The sequence below is a fragment of the Mesocricetus auratus genome, unplaced genomic scaffold (genome assembly GCF_017639785.1).
Source record: "Mesocricetus auratus isolate SY011 unplaced genomic scaffold, BCM_Maur_2.0 Super-Scaffold_100022, whole genome shotgun sequence".
Classification (NCBI taxonomy): Eukaryota; Metazoa; Chordata; class Mammalia; order Rodentia; family Cricetidae; genus Mesocricetus; species Mesocricetus auratus.
Window position 1 is genome coordinate 22,397,891 of NW_024429203.1, and position 23,359 is coordinate 22,421,249.

Here is a 23,359-nt window from a genome sequence, read left to right on the forward strand (position 1 = left end):
CAGGAAGCTCAAGACCATGTCTAGAAATTTCCAAGGAAAGTTAAGCTGCTATATTGATGTGACTGAAGAGTTGAGTCTTGGGGGTGCTAAGGAGCGATTGGCAGGCAACATGATCAGGAGCATTTATTTTTTATCTGAGGTACATACATGAGCATTGGCCTGCATATATATGTGCATCTTGGACATGATGGCGCCCATAAAGGCCAAAAGAGGATGTTCAGATCCCCTGGAACTGGAGTTGAAGACCGTTGTGGTCTACTGTGTGGGTGCTGGGAACTGAGCTTAGACCCTCTGTAAGAGCAGCTTGTGCTCTCTGTTAACCATGGAACCATCTCTTCAGCTCCTGGTTGGTTGGTTGGTTGGTTGGTTGGTGGGTTGGTTGGTTGGTTGGCTGGTTGGTTGGTTGTGGTTTCATTTTGTTGTTTTAACTTTTAAGACAAGTTCTTGCTAAGTTGCTCAGGTTGGTTTTGAACTCACAATCTTACCTTAGCCTCTCTGAGCAGCTAGGATCACAGACCCACAGACCCAGCTACTGTCCAGCTACTCACTCTTCTATTGTCTTTAATTCCTCCCCCACCCCACCTGCCTCTTTTGAAAGTAGTAGAAAGTCCCCAAGTCACTATAGAGTACCAGGGGCTGATTCTTTGCCCTCCTTATTCTCTTGAATTCTGGTCATTCCATGCTGCAGCCGGGCAGAGTCAACCGAGCATGAAAGACACGGGAGGGCAGGAGAAGGAGCCCAAAGGGAGAGCGAGATGTATGGCTAGAGGTGGTGGCCTTCTAGTCACACACCCACTGACTGTTCTTGCTGCACCTGGTTTCTTAGATGAGCCATTTGCTTATCTTGTGACCCAGAGGCAAGGCCTTTGTAACCACAACAAGAGAAACAAGCATACTACATTTTTAAGGTCTTGTGGCTGGCTGATAAGTCTTCCCCAGGTGCTCTTGTGGCCATATTGAGCCATCATGGGCCAAGTCATGCCTTCCCACCCCTCTTCAGCCAGCTCCTCAATTCTAATCCCTGCCAACCTCTTTACAACTCTTGGACCAGTTAATTCCTCTATGATTTTTTTTCTTTTCTCCTGGAAAAATGGGGAGCCAGTGGAGCTGGTCCCCAACTAAGGGGACCACTGGAGGATCCACAGTCTGGACATTCCTTGAATCTCAATCTAAGTCCTCTGTCCCTTTGACTTTCCTATTTATGTACCAGAATTCACCCTCCACATTTCAGTTTCCCAATCAAATCATTAATTACCCCAGTAATTAAATCCAATTAGCAGTTGTAGGGGCCTTTCTGAGTGAGGAACCATTAGCCAGGGTGAAAATGCATGGGAGAGGGCGAGAGAGAGAAAACCCACCCCTTCCAGCTTTAAAAACAAAAACAGGAGTCAGTGCTACAAAGCCCAGGGCCCCAATTAAAGCTGGGGCCTCACTCATTAAGCTAATTTGGCATGCTATCCCAGCAGCCTCTGGTGGGAAGGCCAGCAACGGAGCTGGCCAACATTTGGTGGTGGTGGAGGTGGGACAAGCCTTGCTCACCTTGAGGGCTGCAGTGGAGCTCCAGGCCCACTCAGGAAAGGGCTGGGGTCTCATGGAGTACCTCTTGCTTCTGGCTTCCTGGACTCGGGAACCGATGGTGGTAGAATAGACCGGGGTAAGATGAGCCAGGAAAGAGCACCAACACCTTCCACCTCCAGCCGTGGGAAAGGACAGCTTGGCAGTCACTCACCTTCCTGGGTCTGTGACTGTGAAGATTGCATACATACATACATACATACATACATACATACATACATACATACATACCTGCATACATACATACATACCTGCATACATACATACATACATACATACTCACGCCAACTCTAGCTCTAGCTCCTTGGTGCTAATAGCCACCATTACCTTCCACCCCATGATCCGTGGAAATACTCAGCATTCTGTCTCCCATTTCTTCTCAGCTCACATCACACAGTTCCCAGGTTGAGAAACAGAAGCCCAGGAACCCTAAGTCAAAGTCAGGCACTGTGGAAGACTAGAGATGATGTGTGCTCAGAGTCCTCAGTCAGGTCTCTTTGTGGATCAGCTGGCCTGCAGCATTGACAGAGGCAGAGGTGGGGGGCAAGGGTGACAGACCGAACCTCTTCCCAGAGCTATGTACCGGGCAGAGGGCATGGTGCCCACACTCCCTCTGCTGTAGGGACTCCTTGCCCATCCTGCATCAGACAGATTCCGTGTGTCTGTCAAGAAGGTTCAGACCACTGCTGCCCCCAAAAGGGACAGGAGAGAGACATAGACATACCAACAGGTGCTGTCCTGGAAGGCTTAGCCTCGGGAGGGGCTGTCCAGACCAGAACTGGCCTCACAGGCTGTTTGGCCTTGAACAGGTTCCTTGCCCTCTCTGAATTTATTTCTGCAATGAGAATGGGAATGACACCTAGCAACTAGGAGTTTTGAGAGTTAACAAATGACCTGTGAGCATTCAGACTTGGGCCTGGCACAGGTGACTGACACATGCATGCTAACTGTTCTTGCCATCTCCAGGAGGGGCCCAGCAGGGAACATGACCCCCTTGTGTCTCCTCAGGAATCTGGATATTGTCCAGTCTCAGGGTGGTCAAAGGGGACAGGAGATACTCTTCCCATGCTTGAAGGACGTGGAGTGCCTACACACACAGCACATCACGGCCACAGGCTGCCCCTAGGCTCTCAGGCCATGCTGGGTAGGGTCAGAAGGACAAGGGAATGGGAAGGAGAGGTAGTTGAGGGAAGCAGGTGGCCACAGACATCTCTGCAGCTGGGCGCCATGCCCCGTGCCTACGTGCTGGCTTCCTCTTCGAGGCAGGATGAGAAACAGGCCCTGGCACGCCAGCCCCTACCAGTGACTCCTGAAACCTTGACAAGTCTGAGCTGGAAGTGGGACTGGGTGAGGCTCCTGATAGACTCATGTTGGGCAGAGGGACGGTCGGTGAGGGGAGGAAAATGGGAAAGACCCTACATTTGGAACTGACACCACAAGGGGATGCTGGGGAGGAGGCCCGGGAGGGTGCGGGGTGGTGGCTGCACTCAGAGCTGTTTCTGACTCTCGGGTGCCCCCACCCCATGTGTCCCTGCCAGGCAGGGCAGGAAGAGGACAGGCAGTAGTGGCGGCAGGGAGGTGTTCCCCTCAGCACCGTGCCAAGTGTAAGGTGACGATTCCGAGTGCTGTGGAGAAAGAAGGAAGGAACAATGACAACCATGTGCCAGGAGCAGAGGAAGCTGCCCAGTACTGGGGAGGTGACCTCATCCCTGCGGAGTGAAGCTGGGACTCACTGTAGAGGTGAAAAGGCTGGATTTGGGATGGGCATGAGACTTGGCCACGGGCACCGACGCTGGAAACCGCTGAAGCCGTCCAGGTCAGACAGGAAAACCTGAACCCACCACTACCACCTCCAGCCTCCTGGGTGCTAGGAGGGAAAAGCCACTGAGGGACAGTTAGTTGTGCAGAACCTGGACATGGTCACAGGTCTGCTGAAGGCGGCAGCGGGGTGCCCCAGTGAGGCAGCCTCCTCCCTGAATTGCATCTCAGAACCCCCTGAAGATCTTGTCTTCTTTTCCACATCGTGCAGGGCACCGCTAGGTGAAACACATACACACACACACACACTCACACACACACACACTCACGCACGCACGCACTTACTTTGCTTCCTTCTAACAGTAAAGTTTGGCTGAATTTAGACCTGGAGTTCCACAAAAGTTGAAAGGAAGCCAACATGGCGGCACCCACCTGTAGTTCCAGCTCTACTTTTCAGAAGGCTGAGGCAAGAGTCTCCCTCAAGCCTGGGAAACCTCTGTCTAAGAAGAAGAGACTAGGGCTGTCCCTAGGGTTGGAATGCTGCATTTGTTCTGTGGTTAAGACCAGGAAGAGGTTAGCACTCAGGTTGGAGTCATGACCCTGGTTTTGTTGTGGTCTTGGGTTACCATGAAACTTGGCTGGAACTGTGAGGGTTATGTTGGGTAATTGGGGGAGGATGGCTTAGAGGTCTACATTGGGTGTGTTAGGGAGTTGGGCTATGCCCTTAAAGCTAATATTCTAAGGGCATCCATGCCAAATACAAGAGTTTGGGGTCACTGTAGTTCTGGGCTACAGAGTATCACCCTCAAGTTATGTATTTCAGCCTTAGGAACTGATAATACAGTCCTTCCAGAGGGCTAGAGCAGGAGCAAGACCTGCCTTCTACCCTCTCCCAGCATCCCTCAGGTGCCCTTGCGCTAGTCTACACTCAGTCCTGCTGACCAGTTGGATCATGGGAACTCAGCCTCCCATGCAGTTGAGTTTTCCACATTTCATTGTCTCTGTCCCTCTGCGGGAGGGGCAGGCCCACAGGCAGCAGTCTGGAACACTCCTCTGACCTTTAGCCTTTCCTATAAGGTAGCTCCAAAGGTGGGGCAGGACCAAAGGAGAGCTGCCTGCCACGTGCAGGTGCCTGGGGGTATGAACAAAGAGCCAGGAGGGACAGATGCCAGTCCTGGGTGGGACAGCCAGCAGGGTTGGAACAGAGGAATCTGAATGCCATAGGATGCATATGTGCATGTTACCTGTGTGCGTGTGCGTGTGCGTGTGCGTGTGTGTGTGTGTGTGTGTGTGTGTGTGTGTGTGTGTGTTTGCATGAATAACTCCTGAGCCCACCATGCTGAAGGGACCTGGGTTTCTCCATCCAGGCCTTCCCACATTAAAGCAAAAAGCAGGAGAGCCAGGCCCAGGGTGAGGAGAGCAAACAGCAAAACTTAATGACTTTAATATGAAAGAATTTGCCACTAATTAAGCACAAACACTCCACTAATGCAGAGAACACATGTTGTGGATTTCACTTAAGCAGGAACCAAATGAGGTGAAAATCCTTCCAAAATGATAGCAGTTTACCCTCGAAGGAAGATGCTACCTCACCTCAGTTCTGCTGCTGAGCACAGCTCTGAGTGCACCGCAGCCCTCTGCCTTCACGGCCTCCCCATCCTTCCTGACTAGGGGTTCTGCCTTCACGGGCTCCCCATCCTTCCTGACTAGGGGTTCTGGCCATGTTCCCTCAGCAGGTCTCCCTGCTGGCATCCATTCCCACGGCTGCCCTTCCCTGTGTTCTGTCAGAAAGCAACCCTATGAGTTCACCGCTGTGACCACCTGTCTCCCCACACGTAGCTCAGCTCTGGCCTTCAGACAGCAAGGCTTGTGTCTCTCTCTTTACCCAGGACACACCAGGAAGGTTTCCCCATCGTGTCCCACAGTACTACTCCTCACCCCCTCTACACCCAGCTGGCCATGGCTGGCCCTACATACCCATCATGCACTTCACCTCTCCTACCTGAGCTCATCGTCCCGTCATCTAGTCCCATGCTCTTCACTAAGGCAATTTTGTTCCCCTAGAGGGCATGTGATAGTGTCTGGGTATGACTTTTGTCACAAGTGAAGGTGGTGCCCCTGACGCCTAGTGTGCAGACGCCAGGGATGTTGCTAAGTGTCTTACAGGGCACTGGACAGACCCCACAGGAGAGAAGGTCTGGCCCCAAATGTCAGCAGTATCTAGGTCAGTGGCGCTCTTGCTCGGGAAGCGGGGTCACCTGAATCCAGGCAGTTCTTTCCCCACGCCCTCCCAATCCACCACTTACGTAGCATCTCCGTGTGCCGGGCACCGTGCTAGCAGCGCACAGGAATGGTCTCTCTTCACTCTCGTATCAGCCCTCGGAAGCAGTGCTGTCGTCATCCCCACTTTATATGTGAGAAGACTGAGGTGTGGAGAGATCCACGCGGCTTGAAGTTGTCCGGTTCACAGGCGGCACGGGCAAACCTTCGTCTTGCCTGCATTGAATCGGAAGTCAGTGCTTGTGTACCCCAATCCTCTCTGTAGACCCCATCATCTAAAACCTCTCAACCCCTCCTCTACCCTGCCACGCCTTCCAGCCCAGCCCTTTCTCTTACAATGAGCCCTCCCTGTAGGCAGGCAGCTGTACACACCTGGTAGCCTCTCCTCCCTGCAGCCATCTCCAAAGAGAGAGCATCTGCAGAGCTGGGTGCCGGGGTGGCCCACCTTGGCCTTCTGGATACAAGGCAGACCCGAGAGCCCTCCACTACCGAACAGATGCTGAACTTGGTTGTCTTTGGGACTCTGAGTGCTGAGGCGAGGAAGGCACATGTCAATCCTGAGCCCTGTGAAGGCTCCCCTGGGGAAGCCTAGGGAATTCTTCCGCCTTCTCAGCAGCCCCCAGCCTGTCCCTCCTCAACACTAATCTGCCACAGAGGCTGCTGCCTACACGTCCCCAAATATGTCAGGAGCAAATGCATGCATGCTCACAGAGGGAAACCCAAGCTGTGTCCCTGGGGAGACAATAGTGTTCACTGCAGTGTCAGCTGCCACCGGGTCACTGGACCTTTCTGAATCTTGGCCTTGGAGCCAGAGGCTTCTGTGCCTGAAGAAGGCCAGGTCAGGTAGGAGCAGCACAGGACTGTGGAGGGAGGGAGTGGAGCTAGGGAGCACACAGACACAGACGGACAGGCTTAGGTGGAGAGAGCTTAGGTGAGAAAACAATGTTTCACCTTGCACTCTGGTGTGAGGAAGGAAGGGAGACGGGGTGCTGGGAACCGGGACAGAAGACAGGGCAAGGGCATCAAGACCGTCGGCTGGGAAGCAAACAGGAATTAAAAGGTGGCAGGTCCTCAAGCTGACCCACATCCTGCAGGGATGTCACTTCCCATTTCTGGGCAGCAAGAAAGAAGTCAGTTCTTAAGCTGTGTCCCCCCCCCCCGTACAGGTGAGGGCTCGCCCTTCGTCTCTGCCCCTTGGCTAATGCGCTTCCCAGGAAGCTGCCACTGGACCTGAGACAATGGCTAGCCTTGGCCCAGGACCACAACTGGCTTACAACCTTCTCCACCAACCAGTGGGAGTGTCCTGTGAGTTCTGAGTGCCAGGCTTTGGACTAACCTGCGATCACAGGAGCATGTCCATGTTTGTACCCTGAACGTATAGTACCACTTAACCATAGCAGAGCCAGGAGAGGGCTCCAGGAAGCCAAGGCTCAGGGCATTCAAGAAAGACAGAAGTCACAAGCGTATGTTTTTAGCAAGCCAGACCTCTAGCAGTCTCTTGTGCCTTCATTTTCTCAACATTCCTAATCTGGGACTCTTCAACCTCTTCCCTTGGGGCATGATGGCTCACACTTACAATGCCAGCACTCAGGAGGTTGAGGCAGGAAGACTGCAGTGAGTTCAAAACCCGCTTAGGCGACCTTGGGCTTGATCTTGAGGAGTTCAGGAAGTTTACTCTATGACTTGGGAGCTCCAGTCAGGGGGCTGTACATTCAAAGTTGTCCTGCAGTGGACCCGTGAAAGGTGGTCTGGGCATAGGGGTAAGACTTGGGAGGATGAGGGAGGCATAAGACATGAGTGTTGATGTTACTAAGGAAGGGATTGGGCATAGGGACCCAGCCCAGGGGAGTTGAGAAAACAAAGTGAAAGACTATTGGAGATGAAGGTGCTGGTGGGAGGAGCTTAGAGGAGATTCGATTTGAACAAATGCAGCACGGGGAGAAAAGCTGTTAAGGACCTACTGTAGGCTGGACTGGGCATCTGCCCGGCCGTGAGAGAACCTGCTGTACCCCAGTTTTGCTGAGGTGCAACCTGGATTTGATCTGGCAGGACTTCCAGAAGTTGGCCAGCATACCAAGACAGAGAGCCAACTGGTCAGTGCACAGGTTCCCAAAGATAAATCCCAAGGAGGAGCAGAGCTGAGGCCGAGGGAGCTGAGCAGGTCAGAGCCTCAGAACTGCTCCCGGATCCTCAAGCCCACCACTCCCGCTTACAGAAAAGGACACTACCCCTACTCAAGCCCAGATGACAACAGTGACCAGGCAGTAAGGATCAGAGCCTGCCTCTCGCACAATGTCTATCCAGTGGGTGCCCTTCTCCTACCCACTGCCCAGAGGAAGGGGGCAGGTAGGGTGCCAGAGAGGAAGTGGAATGGGCCAAGAGTAACACTTTGAAGGCTGGAGGTGGAAACAGGCGGAGCCAGGAGCAAGACTCTGTATTCTTGGGTACCAAAGTAGAGTCCCTGGGGATGGGATGGCAATAGGAAATGGACCTGCAGGAGGGTGGTGCAGGCATCCCCAACCCTTGTTCCTTGATGGGAGAACCAAAGTCCAGCTCTCTGATTAATCTCTGTGCCCCTGCCTGCCCTGCCAGGTTTCAAGGAGAGATAAGGTTTGTCAGAACACACACCCCAACCCCCCCCACCCCTCCACCCCCCCGCGCTACTGCCATCCCCAGGGCTTCTGCACCACCAGGGGAGTAGGGCTAGCCCAGTCTGTCTGTAAGATCCTGGCTCCTCCTGAGTCTTTTCCCAGGCTGCCTCGCCCCCTCTTCTCCCACGCACTATGCTCCCCCACCCAAGGCAACCGGCGCCAGCCCCACAGCCCATCATTAACCAACTCCATGTGGGGAGTCGGGGGAGCATTCAGCCAAGAGGAAAACATGGGCAGTTTCAGTGACCCCAGAAGTGGGGGTGGAGGCGCCTGGGCTCAGACAGTAGCAATTAGCCCCTGACTGTGGGATCATAGGACATTATCACTGCTGCGAGTGGCTGGTGGGGAGAGTGGAAGGAGCCCCTGGAGTCATCCCAAAAGCTGTGCCCCCAAGAGAATTCCCCAAGGCCTTCTCAGCAGCCAAGGTCCCTGAACTGAGGGAATTGAGAAATGGAGGTGCTAACCCTGTGCCAGGCCAGGACAAGTGCTACGCCTTCTTGTGCCTCCCCAGGGAGGGCTGGCGGGGCACTGGGACATAAAGGGGACACTTCTTCTATCTGCTCTTACTGCCCTCTAAGCCATGTCGTTGTGGCCTTATCCTGGGTGTGAAAGGGAGTTTGGAAGCAGGTGTTGCAGCCTGGGAGCCAAGGAGCTCCTGAATTAATGGGGAACCATGCCTGGGGCATAGACACGAGAAAGGACAAGTTCAAAGGACTTCAGGAAGCGCCCTGCCCTTATAGGTTCTTGCTGGCAGGATTATCAGGTCCAGATGACAGGTTGGCACAACCTTCCAAGAGGAGATGACCCCGAAAGGGAGTTCTCCCCTGGTCCCACTTCTTCTTTGCCAGCTTCTCTGGAATGCTCCCTGCTTGAACTTCCTGAGAGATGACATTTGGGAAAGAAGCCACGCTGAGGGGGAAGGTCCTAAAGCTTTAGGTCACCTTGCTGACTCAGCAGGGTTTCAGGGACCCTTCCCCCTCCCCACAGTGAGTCATTCCCACTCATACTTAGCTGTCTCTCACCACCACTGGAAGCCCTGTCCTGTCTGCTGCTTATGGAGGGAAGGGAGGAAGCATGCCTAGAAAGCCCTAGAAGCAAAGGATATTGGTTCCAACTGGAGATGTACCTTGTTGGAAGAGCACTTACTTAGCTAGCATGTGCAAGGCCCTGGGTTGGATTTCCAATGCAGTCCCTGACCTAAGCACGCACATGTGCACACACGCACACACACACACACACACACACACACACACACACACACAGAGTCAGGGGAAGGGGGTTGATTTCGTCTAGCCAGATGTCATGGTCATGGTAGCTCTCACATATAACTAATCCCACACTGGGCTGGAAACTTAGTCAGCCATGAGTTTGAGGCCAGCCTCAGCTGCATAGTCTTGTTCTAGAGTAACCTAGGCTGCAGTGTGAGTCTTTGTCTCACAATAAAGTAAAACCAAAGGAAAAAAAGAGATGTTTTAGGCCAGGCATTGGTGGCCCAGTCTTTAATCCCAGCACTTGGGAGGCAGAGGCAGATGGATCTCTGTGAGTTCCAGGCCAGCCTGGTCTACAGATTGAGTTCTAGGACAGCCTCCAAAACAATACAAAGAAACCCTGTCTCAAAAAAACAAAAGGGGGAGAGAGAGAGAAATTGAGAGAGAGAGAGAGAGAGAGAGAAATTGAGAGAGAGGGAGAGAGAGAGAAATTGAGAGAGAGGGAGAGAGAGAGAGAAATTGAGAGAGAGGGAGAGAGAGAGAGAGAAATTGAGAGAGAGGGAGAGAGAGAGAGAAATTGAGAGAGAGGGAGAGAGAGAGAGGTTTTGGCACAGGTCCTTGTCGGAGAGCACAAACCCCACACCTATACACACAGACTTAATCTCTCTCTTGTGCCGACACTCCACTCAAGCCACTGCGGCAGATACTGAGGCAAGTTTCAGAAAATGAAGGCCTGAAAAAGATCTGTCCAGCCAGGTTAGGACATGGTGGTCCTCACAAAAGTGCCCATTTACACAATGACCTTCTGAGCCAGCTTGCCCAGCTAAGACAGGAGTTCTAAAGTCAAAAAGGGCAGGAAGAGAAACTGCTCGTGTGGCCACACCCGATGCGTGGGAACTCTTGCCCCCCCCCTGCAGATTAGCTCCATGGCAAGCAGGGCAGGGCCCTGGGGAGCAGGTTTGTCTGCCACAACTGAAGAGTCTTTGTGTTTTGTTGCTGAGCTTGGGCTTTTGCAGGCCTGTGACGTGGGGGGCTGGTCCGATGCTTGCCTTGCTGGCTCAGCACTTCTGAGAAGCCAGGTCGCCCCAACTGCCTCACTCTGATAGGGAAACTGAGGCATCACAGAAAACGTCCTAGGGACATGTATCTTGGACCTGGACCATATCGGGTGCTCAGGAAGGGACCTAGGCAGTGATCAAGGTCAGGGCAGGGAACGACTCACCGTTTGTGAGCCCTATGATATAAGAGCCCCTCTTCTGTGAGCATAGGTTCCATGATTTATTTCTATACCCCTTGTCCCCTACTCTTTATTCCTCCCACTGTTCCCAGAACAGCCTTCTGTAGGCATTCCAGCCTTAGCTCCCTAGATTCCGTTTCTGACCCACAGTCACTGGACTCCAGCACAAGGTACCTATGAGTGCTGTGGCCAAGTATTGAGATTAGCATTTGTGTAATTTTCAAAGGTTTCTGAGGCTATCTCCCAGAAGTTCAGCACCCAGAACAAGGTCCCTAGGGAGATAGATTGAGCCAGACTCTGGTTTAGGATAGGAATTGAATTAGGCCAGGGGAGATGTTAGTCTATGTCCTTGAGCAGATGACCCAACCCCTCTTGACCTAGTTAGTAGCAAGTTGCCTAATGCATTGAGCCCTCATGTACTACCATGCATAAGCCCCAGTCTATAGTCTTCACGGGAAGAGGGCTTATTACTTGGGTAACCAGAGAATCAGCAGATTCTGCAAACCTTGGGCCGACCATGCCAAGCATAATGTGGTTGACACAGCCCAAGGTTAAGCCCCTGCTTTTCCCATGGTAGCCAGACATCCATTGAGTGACAGGATACAGACACCGCACAAGTGCAGGGAATAGTAATGGGTACAGTTGCATAGTTATTTGCCATTGGGGTCCTAGTACAAGTGGCCACCAGAGAGTCAGAAATGAGAGCCATCTCAGTGTCCCAGAAGAGGGGGGGCCTGTAGCACCCCATACAGTGTCTAATGTCATGTCGATGATTAGTAAACATTTGGTGAATTAAGTCCTAGAAAGGGTTGTCTACTGCTTCATAGATGATGTTGTTGATGATGGTGATGACGACAATGATGATGATGATGATGATGATGATAATGGCAGCAGCCAACACTGATTACATATTTTATGATAATGCTGCTTTCTGAGTTTCCCCTGCACTCCTTCATTTCATCCTTACAACAGTTTTATAGGACAGGCATTAACTATTAGAATCCCTGTTTTGCAGATGCGCACCCTCAGTGTAAACCTAGTCGCAGAGAGAGGTTAAGCCATTGGCCCACTGACAGGCACAGAGACAGGATGCCGACTCATATTGCAGACTCTTCCCAACCCCATTGTGCACCTCAACGAGAGTGCCGGAAAGGCCATGCGGAGCTTGGGAGCCACCCATGTCATTTTCCCGACTGTGAAGCCGGAGCAGGCACGGAGAAAACCGAACATACTCTAAGACTTCCCTTCCTGCCACCTGCCCCTGCAGGCACCCGTCAATCCTGTTCTTCTCACAGGCTTTCCACCCAGCCCCTCCATGTTCAAGGATGAGCCCTATTCCCTTTGGAAAGCCACCCAGTCTAAGAGCTAGATACTTAGACCTGATTTGACATGCTTAGTTCAGGCCAGCGAGCCACCATAGAGGCTTAGGAACCAAGTCCCTCAGGCTGGAGTGTTGAGGCGGGGCCCAATTTTGCTAATCTTTCATCTTCTCTCTCGACTCCAGAAGACTGGGGTCTTTACCCTCAATACTCCAGGAGCCCCACATGCCACCCATGGACTACCTCCTAGGCTCTGTTATCAGCCAGCTATGATAGAGTCCAAGAGTAAATGTGAGCATGCCCACTACTGAGCAGTCCCCCATGGCCCCACCCAGCCCGTCTCAGGGCCAGAAAGGTTCAGGAATGCCTTTGTATACAATGAGGGGATAACAGGAATGCCTCTCTCCATACCACCAAGAAACTGCTTCTGGGAGAGCCCAGTGGAGAGAAAAATGGCCTCCACCAGCATAGACTTAGGGAGGGAGGGGACACACACACACACACACACACACACACACACACACACACACACACCTGCTTTGGCACAGAAACTTCCCCAACTTACTTGGGACATCAGCAACCACCTCCCCTCCTGGCACCGGCTTACCCCCTGAAGGATGAGGTCACTGTTTGGGAAGCATTTTAGGAATATCAGCCTTTGTATCAGAGCCCTCCCCCTGCCTGCCCCACCACTGCCGAAGGGATGGGAGGAGATGGGGTAGTGGGGCTCAGTGGGCCATGTGTCCCTCCAGGGCCACCATACCTAGCACCAAGACGGTTCCTGATACCCAGGGCCCTTTCCCCAACTCTCAAGTTGTGACCCAAGCCCTCCCAACTGGCTTTTCCAGTTCTTGGCTTTATGTGGCGCAAGTTCCCCAATTATGCCCACATTATCTCAGCTGCTGGGTAGCCTCCAGCAGGCTTGGGGAGTGGAGGCTGAAGGAGCATCAGAGAGCACCCATTTATCCTGTCAGGGAGGATGGAGGAATTAGTTTCTTGCCAGCTGACCAGTCAGCAGAGTGCTAGACCATCTGACCCACTGACCTCTTCTCGGCGGGCCGCTTCTGGGTGGGGCTCGGGCTGGGCTGCTGTGAGACAGTTAGAGCCAGACGGAAACTGAAAGCCCAAGGCAGCCAGCCTGCTTCTTTGCAGAGGCAAGGGAAATGACTGCCAGGGTCCCTTAGGAAGGCAGAAATTCAGCCCCCAACAACGTGCCATACTTCCCCCTCCCCACAGCTCCTCCAGCCCCCAGCACCTCTGTTTGAGGTGTCTGGTGCTTCCAGGGGACAGCTGGGGGTGGAGGACAGGAACACTCAGTGTGCTTGTTAAGACTGTGTAGTGTGAATGGAAAAAGAAATGGGAATGGGTATGAAATTCTCAGTGCCAGGGGCATGACTTGGGAAAGTCAAAAGTGATGTCTTCAGCAAGTCTCTCTGTCTCTATCTCTGTCTCTCTCTCTGTGTATGTGTGTGTGTGTGTGTGTGAGTGTGTGTGTGTGTGTGTGTGTGTGTGTGTATCTGTCTCTCTGTACCCACCCCCTCCCCTCTCCTCTCCTTTCCTCCACACACCTCCCAAGGTCTCGCTATGCAGTCCAGACTGGCCTTGAACTTAAGATCTTCTGACTCAGACTCCTGAATGCTAATATTACAAGCGCATCCCGCCATGCCTGGCTCAGCATGCATTTCCTGAGAGCCTGCTGTACACTAAGCCCTAAGATCCCCCAGTTAACGTGATCTCTGGAAGAGTGGAATGGGGAGCTATGTGATGAGGTGACCATGGGCATTGGGACCTTCCCAGGAGTCCCTACTTCTCCACCACACAGACGAGACAAAGGGAAGCCCCAGCTTCCCGCTCTTGGATCCCAGTTCTCTTGAAACCATCCTCCTGCCTCTGGGTCAGTAGAGGGCTTGGTACTGTTGATGCTACTCAGTAAGCTGAAGATGTGGGGTCTGAAGTACACAAACATATGCTCACACATCAAGGACAGGAAGCACATACAGTCATGTGACTAAGATGCAGCCTCGGGGACTTGACCCACTCACAGATGGACGGAAGTGGAGGGCAGAGCCTGGGTCTGGGGTGGTTGTAAAGAATTTCCTAGGTGTGGAGATTGGAAGGAGCTTATGCCTTGCCACCCACTGCCGGCTCCTTCCCGGGAGTCTCCATTCTCTCAGCTACCACCACAGTTTGCCCAGCAATAAATATTTGCTACACTGGAGAAAAGGAAACACGGAAGCCTGCTGTGTAAGCCAGATGCTGAGTTGGGCTGGGCTGTGGGGACTCAGGAAGGGAAAGAGCTCCCTGCAGGAGTTCATAGTCCAGGAGAGAAGCCATGTGTAAACAGCCATATTCTGAGACGGAGAGGGCTGTACTGGGGGAATATGAAGGACCAGGCTGGGAGCTTCCTAACAGAAGGGCTTGAGCGGCCTCTCTCACAGGAGCTAGAGGGAAAAGACCTCACCGTGCATCTGTACACCTTCTCCAACTCTTGCCCCCACCCCCTTGTCCTTTCTTACCTGTCCGCCATTTGTTTCCCCAGCAACGGGTGAGGCGAGAAGACTGGATTATCTGGCTCATTTGTCAGACGAGGGAGCCAAGGCTCAGGAAAGCTCCTAGCTAGAGCTCTTCTTGGAAAGTAGACCTTTCTCAGTCCATTAAAAAAAAAAGGCATGCTAGGTATGGTGCCACCACCTGTAATCCTAACTTTCTGGAGGCTGAGGCAGGAAGATGGTTAGTTCAAGGTCAGACTTGACTACATAGTCAAAAACTGCCCTCAAAGATGCCTTGGGAGGGCAAGGGGAGGCAGAGCTTACATGCAGTGCAGTAGTGGAAGGCTTGCCAAGCATGTTGGTTATCTCCATCCGTAGAACCATGCAGATGTATGTTTCCTAACATGGAACACTGACCCGTATACTAAGTAAAAAGCAGCATTTGGACAATCTGTACAGTATGATTCTGATTTTTTTTAATATAGAGAAATGGCTCACTGGGTAAAGTGCTTGCCATAAAAACATTAGGTCCATATTTAGGGTCCCCAGCACCCACATAAATGCCAGATGGGCATAGTGGCCTGCCTAGGAGGCAAAGATGGGGTCCCTGGAGCAAGCTGGCTAGCCAAATAAACACCATCTGGGTCCAACTGAGAGATCTCACCTAAAAATATAAGTCTGGGAAGCTCATCCCTTTTAACTCCAGCACTGGGGAGGCAGAGGCAAGCAGATCTCTGCAAATTCAAAGCAAGTCTAGTTAACACAACAAGTTCTAGATCAGCCAGGGATACACAGTAAGACCCTGTCTAAAGAAAGAAAACCATGGTGGAACTCAACCTAGGAGGATACTTAGCATCAACCTCAGACCCCCATGTGCATGCATCACACACATACATGTTAATATAATACAGAGAGTAGCCAGGCATGGTTGTGGCACACATGGAGAATCCCAGCACACATGTAGCCGAGACTTTGGGCAGTGGTGGCGCACACCTTTACTCCAAGCACTCAAGAGCCAGAGCCGTTCTGAGCTACAAGTGAATGATGTCATTGTCTTCTTGGTATTTTTGCAGAATTATCTAGAGTGAGATTTTATTATTAAATTTGTTGTGTGTGTGCATATGCCATGGTGGGTGTGTGAAGGTCAGAGAACAATTTAAAGGGGTCTCTTCCACCTTGTAGGTTCTGGGGATCAAATTTAGGTCGCCATGCTTGGTGGCCAATGTCTTTACCCACTGAGCCACCTTAACAGGCGACTTTTATATCAAGTAATTAATTCATTTTGGGGGGATTTGAAATGAGTGTCACTTGAATCTCAGGTTATCCTAGAACTTACTATGTAACCTGGGCTGGCCTCAAGGTCTCATGGCCATCTTGTTGCTTAAGCCTCGCACGTGCTGGGGTTATAGGTACAAACCACCAGACCCTGTGATCATTTTCACAAGAAGAATTACAGAAGTAATGACTGCTGTAAAAGTTAAGACCACAGGACAGAGAATGCTAGGGGCGGGGAGTAGTGGCTGGCACTGACCCCTTCCTGTCATCCCCTCTGCCAGGCACTCGCACGCAGGTGGTGCAGGTGAACGACTCCATGTATGGCTTCATCGGCACAGATGTGGTACTGCACTGTAGTTTTGCCAACCCACTGCCCAGTGTGAAGATTACCCAGGTCACATGGCAAAAGGCCACCAATGGCTCCAAGCAGAACATGGCCATCTACAACCCAACTATGGGCGTCTCCGTGCTGCCCCCCTACGAGAAACGAGTGGAGTTCCTGCGACCCTCCTTCATTGATGGCACCATCCGCCTCTCCCACCTGGAGCTGGAGGACGAGGGCATGTACATCTGTGAATTTGCCACCTTCCCTACAGGCAACCGTGAGAGCCAGCTCAATCTCACTGTGATGGGTAAGCTGCCCTGGGCCTCTTTCCCTCGCCTGTCTAGAGTGGTTGACCATCGTTAGCATGTGCCTCAGTGGCCCCAGACACCCCTGTAGGGTTGGCATGCTCCCTTAACTCCAACCATGGTGCTTCTCACTTAACTAGCCAGACTGTCCGTAATTCCCCGAGGATTGGGGGTGGGGTTTTAGCTTTGGGCAGGGGCAGTATTTAGGTTGGAGCCGCCCCCCACCAAGGATTGTGTTGGAGACTAGGATGCAGCAGGTGCTTTAGATACCATAGGAAGGAAGTTGCTTAACTTGAGCATGCCAAGACTCTAAGAAGCCTAACAACAGGACTATTTGTGCAGTAAGAAGGATTTACTGTCATGAGGAACTTCCCAAGAGAATTTCTGGGAAGGGCTTTGGCAAAGCACAACCGAGAGGCAGGGGTGACAGGCAACTTCAACTGATGCCATGGTACTGTGCCCACAGCCAAACCCACCAACTGGATCGAGGGCACCCAGGCAGTGCTTCGAGCCAGGAAGGGACAGGATGACAAGGTCGTGGTGGCCACCTGCACCTCAGCCAATGGGAAGCCTCCCAGTGTGGTGTCCTGGGAAACACGACTAAAGGGCGAGGCAGAGTACCAGGAAATTCGGAACCCCAATGGCACAGTGACAGTCATCAGCCGTTACCGCTTGGTGCCCAGCCGGGAAGCCCACCGGCAGTCCCTGGCTTGCATCGTCAACTATCACCTGGACCGCTTCAGGGAGAGCCTCACACTCAACGTGCAGTGTGAGCCTGGGGGGGCCCTTCCCACCCATTGCTACGTGTCCTCCTCTTCTGTTCCTTAGTCTCTCCCCACTGCTTTCTCCTCCAAGATGCTGCAATTTCTCCATCCTCTGTCACTACCCCTCCTTCTGCCTTCACTCTGAGGTCTGGTATAGTAGAAGCATCTCATAATACCCTGCCTTCAGCCTTGCCATGCCAACTTGTCTTTCCTTCTAGCTGGCCCTGTGTTCCCACTGTCTCCCATCCTTAACTGTGCCTTCCATCGCTTCCCTGCGTCCCCCTGACCTCACCCTCTTGCAATATCCTCCCTTGCCTCACAGATGAACCTGAGGTGACCATTGAGGGCTTTGATGGCAACTGGTACTTGCAGCGGACAGATGTGAAGCTTACATGCAAAGCGGATGCCAACCCCCCAGCCACCGAGTACCACTGGACCACGTGAGTGCCGTAGGCTAGCCCATCCCCTCAAAGTACCCTTTGCTGGACCACAGGTGCCCAACCACACACCTCCAGGGAGAAGGGAGGATTAGAATCTAGGCTCAGATTTTTCCATGAGGGTTGTTTTAAGAGATCCCACATGAACACACACACACACACACACACACATACACACACACTATGTATACACACCTCTACATCAGAGTGCTAGGGTTTGGGACTAATGATCTTGCAAGTGGGGGTTTCCCTCATGACCTGCTTCCCTTCACTCACTAATAAAGGATTTTATCATTTTCTTTGGGTAAGCCATCCTACCCCAGTCCCCATTATTTATTTTTATCAAGGTGTCTCCTGGGAAGTTGGTGTCCTGGAACACCCCAGTCTTTCTTTGTTCCTAGTCAGTCCTTCTGTACAGCAACCCCAGGTTCTCTGGGTGGAGGCAGCAGTAGACCCCCGTGTCCCACTATCCCACTCTTGGCTTTACAGTCTGGTTCTTGACTTTCAGAGAGGAACATACCCTTCTAGCCAACTTGAACATCCCAAGCCATCATTCCTTCCACAGAGACCTAGGTGGGACTCAGACAGGGTGTTGGGAGTGGGGAAAGCTAAGAAAGTTGACATGAGTGGCCAGAAGACAGCAGCTAAGAGTGAGTTTAAACCATTTTCTAGGGAGTGGAGGACCCTGGCAAGTCCTCCCTGTTCAGCCTGCATTTCCAGGCACAAAAATGCTTTTGAAGGTGAGGGTGGGCTGAACCTGCTTGCCAGGGCCCAGTGGCCCTGTAGCCAGAGCAGCTGCTGGCTTTTAACTGAAGAACAGCTAACAAGGGGAGGACGAAGGTCTTCTGAACTTGGCAAACTCCCAGGATGTTCCCCACACGAAAGCGTCTTGACATGCCCAGCAATGGCAAGATGATGAATAGGAGCTCAGCCATGCCTGTTCTCCATCCTAATAGCTTCTCCAAATGCACTTGGCCTCTGTAGCCCCACTAAAGGAGAACTAGGGTCAGGTGTCGCTGTTGTCAACTCACTGCCAAGGAGGCGAAGGACCAGCAAGAGGACCCAGGAGCAGTAGAACAGGCACTGTACTGAAGCCTGCAGACCCAGCTGGCCTCTGCTCTGCTGCTTCCTAGCTGTGTGTCCTTGGCCTTGAATCTTGAGCTTTATCTGTTAATGTGAGAGTGGTACCCACCTGCCTTGAATACATTTCGGTGTGAGATGATCAAGCAGGAACTGCCAAGCATGGTGGCCCAAGCCCTGTAATCTCAGCATCAGAGAGGCCCAGACAGGATTGCTGCAAGTTCAGAGGATACCTGGGCTACATAACAAAACCCTGTCTCAAAAAAATAAAATGAATTACTGAATAATAGAAAACTGAGATGCAAGACATTATTGTTACTTTTTCCTCCATCTCAGACAGACTCCAATATATGCATGCACTCAACAAAAGAGCCAGCAGATAGCACCAGAGCCAAGTGGATGCCCCAGTGGCTGATTTTTGGAGCTGGAGAGTCCTAAACCCTCACTGTGTCTCCCAATACCTACAGGTTGAACGGCTCTCTCCCCAAGGGTGTGGAGGCCCAGAACAGAACCCTCTTCTTCCGAGGACCCATCAACTACAGCCTGGCAGGAACCTACATCTGTGAGGCCACCAACCCCATTGGCACCCGCTCAGGCCAGGTGGAGGTCAATATCACAGGTAGGAATCTTCAGCCGTCCCTGCTGCCCCGCCCCCAGCCTCAGGGTCCTCCCTAGCTGTACCCACTCCTTTCATTGTACCTGGTGGGAAGTTGGCGTCCTCCCCCACCTAAGGCCGTGGTTCTCTTTACATTCTTCTCTTGCTTTATGGGGGGTGGGCTATAGGGTTCTATCAGAGTGACCTTCAGGGGCAGGAAGTGCTGTTTGCAGCAATGGCTGACCGCTTGCTCCAGGGAGTCATGGTGACTTGATGGGACAGGTCTGCAGGCCGAGCTCATGTCCTCCAAGGTCTGCAGCTGGAGTTGAGGAAACCTGTAGGGCTGCAGGGGTGAGGCTGACCTCATGCGGAACACAAGACAGACGGTAAAGTAGAGGCTAGTGGGAGCAAGCACCCTGAAGGCACTGGATACTTACGTCTGGAGACCAAATTGCTCTTTTCCCAGGCCTTTCTCTGTCATTACAGTGGGGGTGAGTCAGTCAGGGGAAATGAGTGCTCTGATGCTCCACACAGAGACTTCACCTGGGATGTGACCCGAGCAGGCCTCATCTGCAAAATGGGGGTAGTATGACCTGCCTTGAAGAAAGGGCTGCTGTCCAGTGACACATAATGTAGGTCACATAACCTAGCACAACTCAGTCTGTCAGTAAGTGGCCACGGCTCTGTTATTATTGTCGTGACCTCCATCATTATCATTGTCATTAGCAGGAGCATCAAAACAAATGCACCAAGGAGTAAATTGCCACCAAACTTCAAAAGGGGGAGTGTTTTAGTACCAAACCTGAGCTGGTTGCAGTGTGAGAAGGTGACATAAAGAACTCCCAAAACAGAAAGGGACATCCCACTGCCACCAAAGGAGACAGGATATAATAGGCACAGTGACCTTGGACTCCTAGGAAACTAGGTAGTGGTAACAGATCCTAGCTAGACACAGGTTTGGGAGAGCCCTGATGATTTGCTGGCTCTGAGAGTAAGACATCATCTGTGGGTATATTCCAAATACATCTGTACAAAGAGCAGCTGGAGCTATCTAGGGACCACTGACCTGTCCTCAGGGCTGTCCTGTCACCTAGGAACGAAGGGGTGTGGTAACGTACTACTTTCATCAATTCCCTGCCCCTGACTCTAGGAGAATTTGTAGGAGAAGAGGCTTGGAACCTGCTAACAGCCAAGGTAACTTGCCAGGATAGGGTTTGGGAGTTCCTATAGGGTGACAGACAAGCAGAAGAGGACTGTCACACAGTTCTCCCGAGTCTGAGCTCTGGCCCTGAGGCTGTGGAGTCGGATGAGGAAATGCACAGCTCCTATGAGGAGTCATCATAACCAGCGTGATGAGCAGTGTCACTTGAGGGCCAGGAATGTTTCCATGAAAGGACTCTTGACTGTGTGGCCTTGAATAATTTCTTGGCCTCTCTGAACCTCAGCTTCCCAATCTGTAATGTGGAGGTAGTCCAACTTACATCCCATGGTCCATATGGCCATGGACTACTTCCTCCACAGGCACACCAAACCCACTCCAGCATCCCACTCTGCCACCCAGGAACTCTGGGAAAATGGCTGATTGGGAATTTGAAGAAAGTAAGGAGCCTACAAGCACCCTCTCACTGATGTTACTTATCAGCATGAGAAGATTAGCCAGAGACGTTGCTAGGGCAAGTACGCCCAGTCTCAGAATCACAGTCAGCAGGAGGGTGCATCCTCCCTTCTTCAAAACCCAGGATCAAAGGCAATGGTCTTGAGGAAAGGCTACTCCTTGGGGCTCAGGTGCAGGAGCAGAGAGGAGAAGAAGGAAGAAAAGACTAGCCGTGGGGAGGAAGCCACCACGTGTATCTGGTACCTGCTGTGGGACCCGTGGTCAGGTCTATGTAGGTGGTAGTGTGTGCTCGTCTGCACATAACTTCTGGAGTGTGTTTGAGGAAAGGTGATCTAAAGCCACCCGGAACTCCAGTTGGAGAAGGGTCATACCATGCCAGCTCTGTTGCTGGCAAATCTATTAGCCAGGAGCCAAGAGACAAGAAAGCATGGCACCCCTCGCTCTCCAGATGGGCTTGGGAGCTGTGGGTCAGCCCAGAGGGAGCAGCTTTCAGCCTTTCTGAAGGATTCAGCCAGATGTTTAAAAGCCTTTCCAGTGCTGTCTAGTCTCTAAGTGGCAAGTGACGTCATCACCCTTTTCCCCTCATCAGCAAGTGACCTCTGTAGTCTCTGGGGACCACCCCAAGAGTCACAGCTGGCCCCTGTGCTCCCAGCCCATCTGAAGGCAATGTATGAGTGAGAGAGATAAGTGGAAATTTAATATTTCATTCTGACTGTCCTTCCAGGTAATAGCTTTGCCCTGGGCACATCTGGAGAGTGGAATAAAGCGCAGCTGGGGTGGGGTGGGGAGGGGAAGGTGAGGAGCTGGGACGGCGGTAGAAGAAGGGCCCCATAGCCTCTGGAAGGCTCGTAGCATGGCAGGGCTGGTTTGGCTGTGTTCAGATGACTGCAGCGTGGCACCAGGACACGAGGTAGTCACTGTCACAGTGAATGAACTCTGGTGTGAAATAGGCCCAAGCTGTGGCCATAGGGATAAGAACGCTGAGGAAACAACCCAGTGGAATTTGTGGATGCATTTAGTCGCATCTGGCCTCTCAAAGAAGCCAGTTTCCAAGGCCCTTGTGCTGAGAAGCAATTTCAGAGTGCAGGGTCAGTGGTCCCACAATGTAGTAGACAGAGTACCTGTCTTCTTCCATCCTCAAGGGCTAACACTAAGGGTGGGGAGGGGTCCAGGATATGGCTTGACCAAACAGGATATAGCTTTTGCCCCTAAGGAGGAAAGTGGCAGATTGGCCCATTGCCACTCCCGAGAGCAGGGCAGGGAAGCCACTCAAGCTCAGTGTGTCTGTCCCAACTCTTACTTCCAGTGAGTGAAGTCTGGGCTCATCCCATGGACATGCCAGTTGGGCCAGTTTTTTGGACCAAGGGTGGTGGGCCTTCACAGGGAGTGTCTCTGCAAGTGTGCCTGCCCAGACATGAGTGTGGGCGTGTTCTTCTGTAAGCATGTGTGAGCCAGTGTGAGCGGGCAAGCCACTGTCTGCATGCTGAGTGTGCAAATGGAAGCCTGGGGCTATGCTGAGGGCAAATGTGCCTGTCTCCAAGCCAGCAAATGGTAGTGTGTTTGGGAGTATGAGAATGCAGCTGAGCCCATACCTCTGGGAGTTGCTCTTCCAGCTTGCAGGAGCCCTGTCAGACAATGGGGAAGCTACACAGCTGCTTCAGATGCAGGAAGACAGCAGGACTTTTCAGGCTATGACCCTATGCCTTCCCATTCTCCCTGTGGCTGCCCTCATTGCATGCTGGGAAATGTAGTTCTCACAACTCCCTGGCCTGATCTGATGTAGGTCATTTCCTGCCTGCTAAAACATTGAGCGTTGGGTTGTGGAAGCAAGCTCAGACATTTTCTTTAACCCTAGATCCTAATTCCAAACTATAAACCCTAACTCCAGTTCACCTTAGATCTATCCAAAGCCCGGCACATTGGGCCACCCATCTTAGATTGGGAACTAGAGACCCAGAATGAGAAATCCCATTGCCCTGAAGTTCTGTCCATCCCAGGTGCCCAGAGGGAAGCCTGTAACCCTTCAGAAGCAGGGCCGGGTGGGCCACTTTGTAAGAGCGTGTGAGATGATCTAGCTGGGCCCCCAGCAACAAGAGCAAATGTCCCCAGTGCTAGGTTCTTCCCTCTCTACCCAGCTGTAACCCTTAAGGCTCTGCCTCTGCCACTGGCACAGAAGTTGCTGGCTGTGACAAATGGAGGGGTGGAGGAGAGGAGCAGGATGTCCCTTTCCTCCTGCTGGCATAGGAATTAAGTTCCCATAACCACCCCTTCCTTCCACCTCCCTTTTATTCTGGCATCTTAGCTCTGTTCTACACAGACCTGACACTAGAGCAGTAAAAACAACATGGGTTCGCTTTGGTCCCAAAAGGGACCACAGGAACAGTAAACCTCATTAGAGCTTAGAAAAAATAATAATAATAAGGAAGAGGACCTGGGCTGGGGAGGC

The 23,359-nt window shown here is 52.2% G+C and overlaps 1 protein-coding gene across 1 annotated transcript in view; it reads left to right on the plus strand.

Annotated features, from left to right (window-relative positions):
- Positions 1-23,359, plus strand: part of LOC101826699 (nectin-1) — a 63,174-nt gene that overhangs the window by 30,622 nt on the left and 9,193 nt on the right. Inside the window, exons 2-5 of the mRNA XM_040729751.1 lie at positions 16,074-16,424; positions 16,889-17,191; positions 17,509-17,626; positions 19,171-19,322. Coding sequence (XP_040585685.1) covers positions 16,074-16,424; positions 16,889-17,191; positions 17,509-17,626; positions 19,171-19,322 — 924 coding nt within the window. The remainder of the gene's footprint in view (positions 1-16,073; positions 16,425-16,888; positions 17,192-17,508; positions 17,627-19,170; positions 19,323-23,359) is intronic.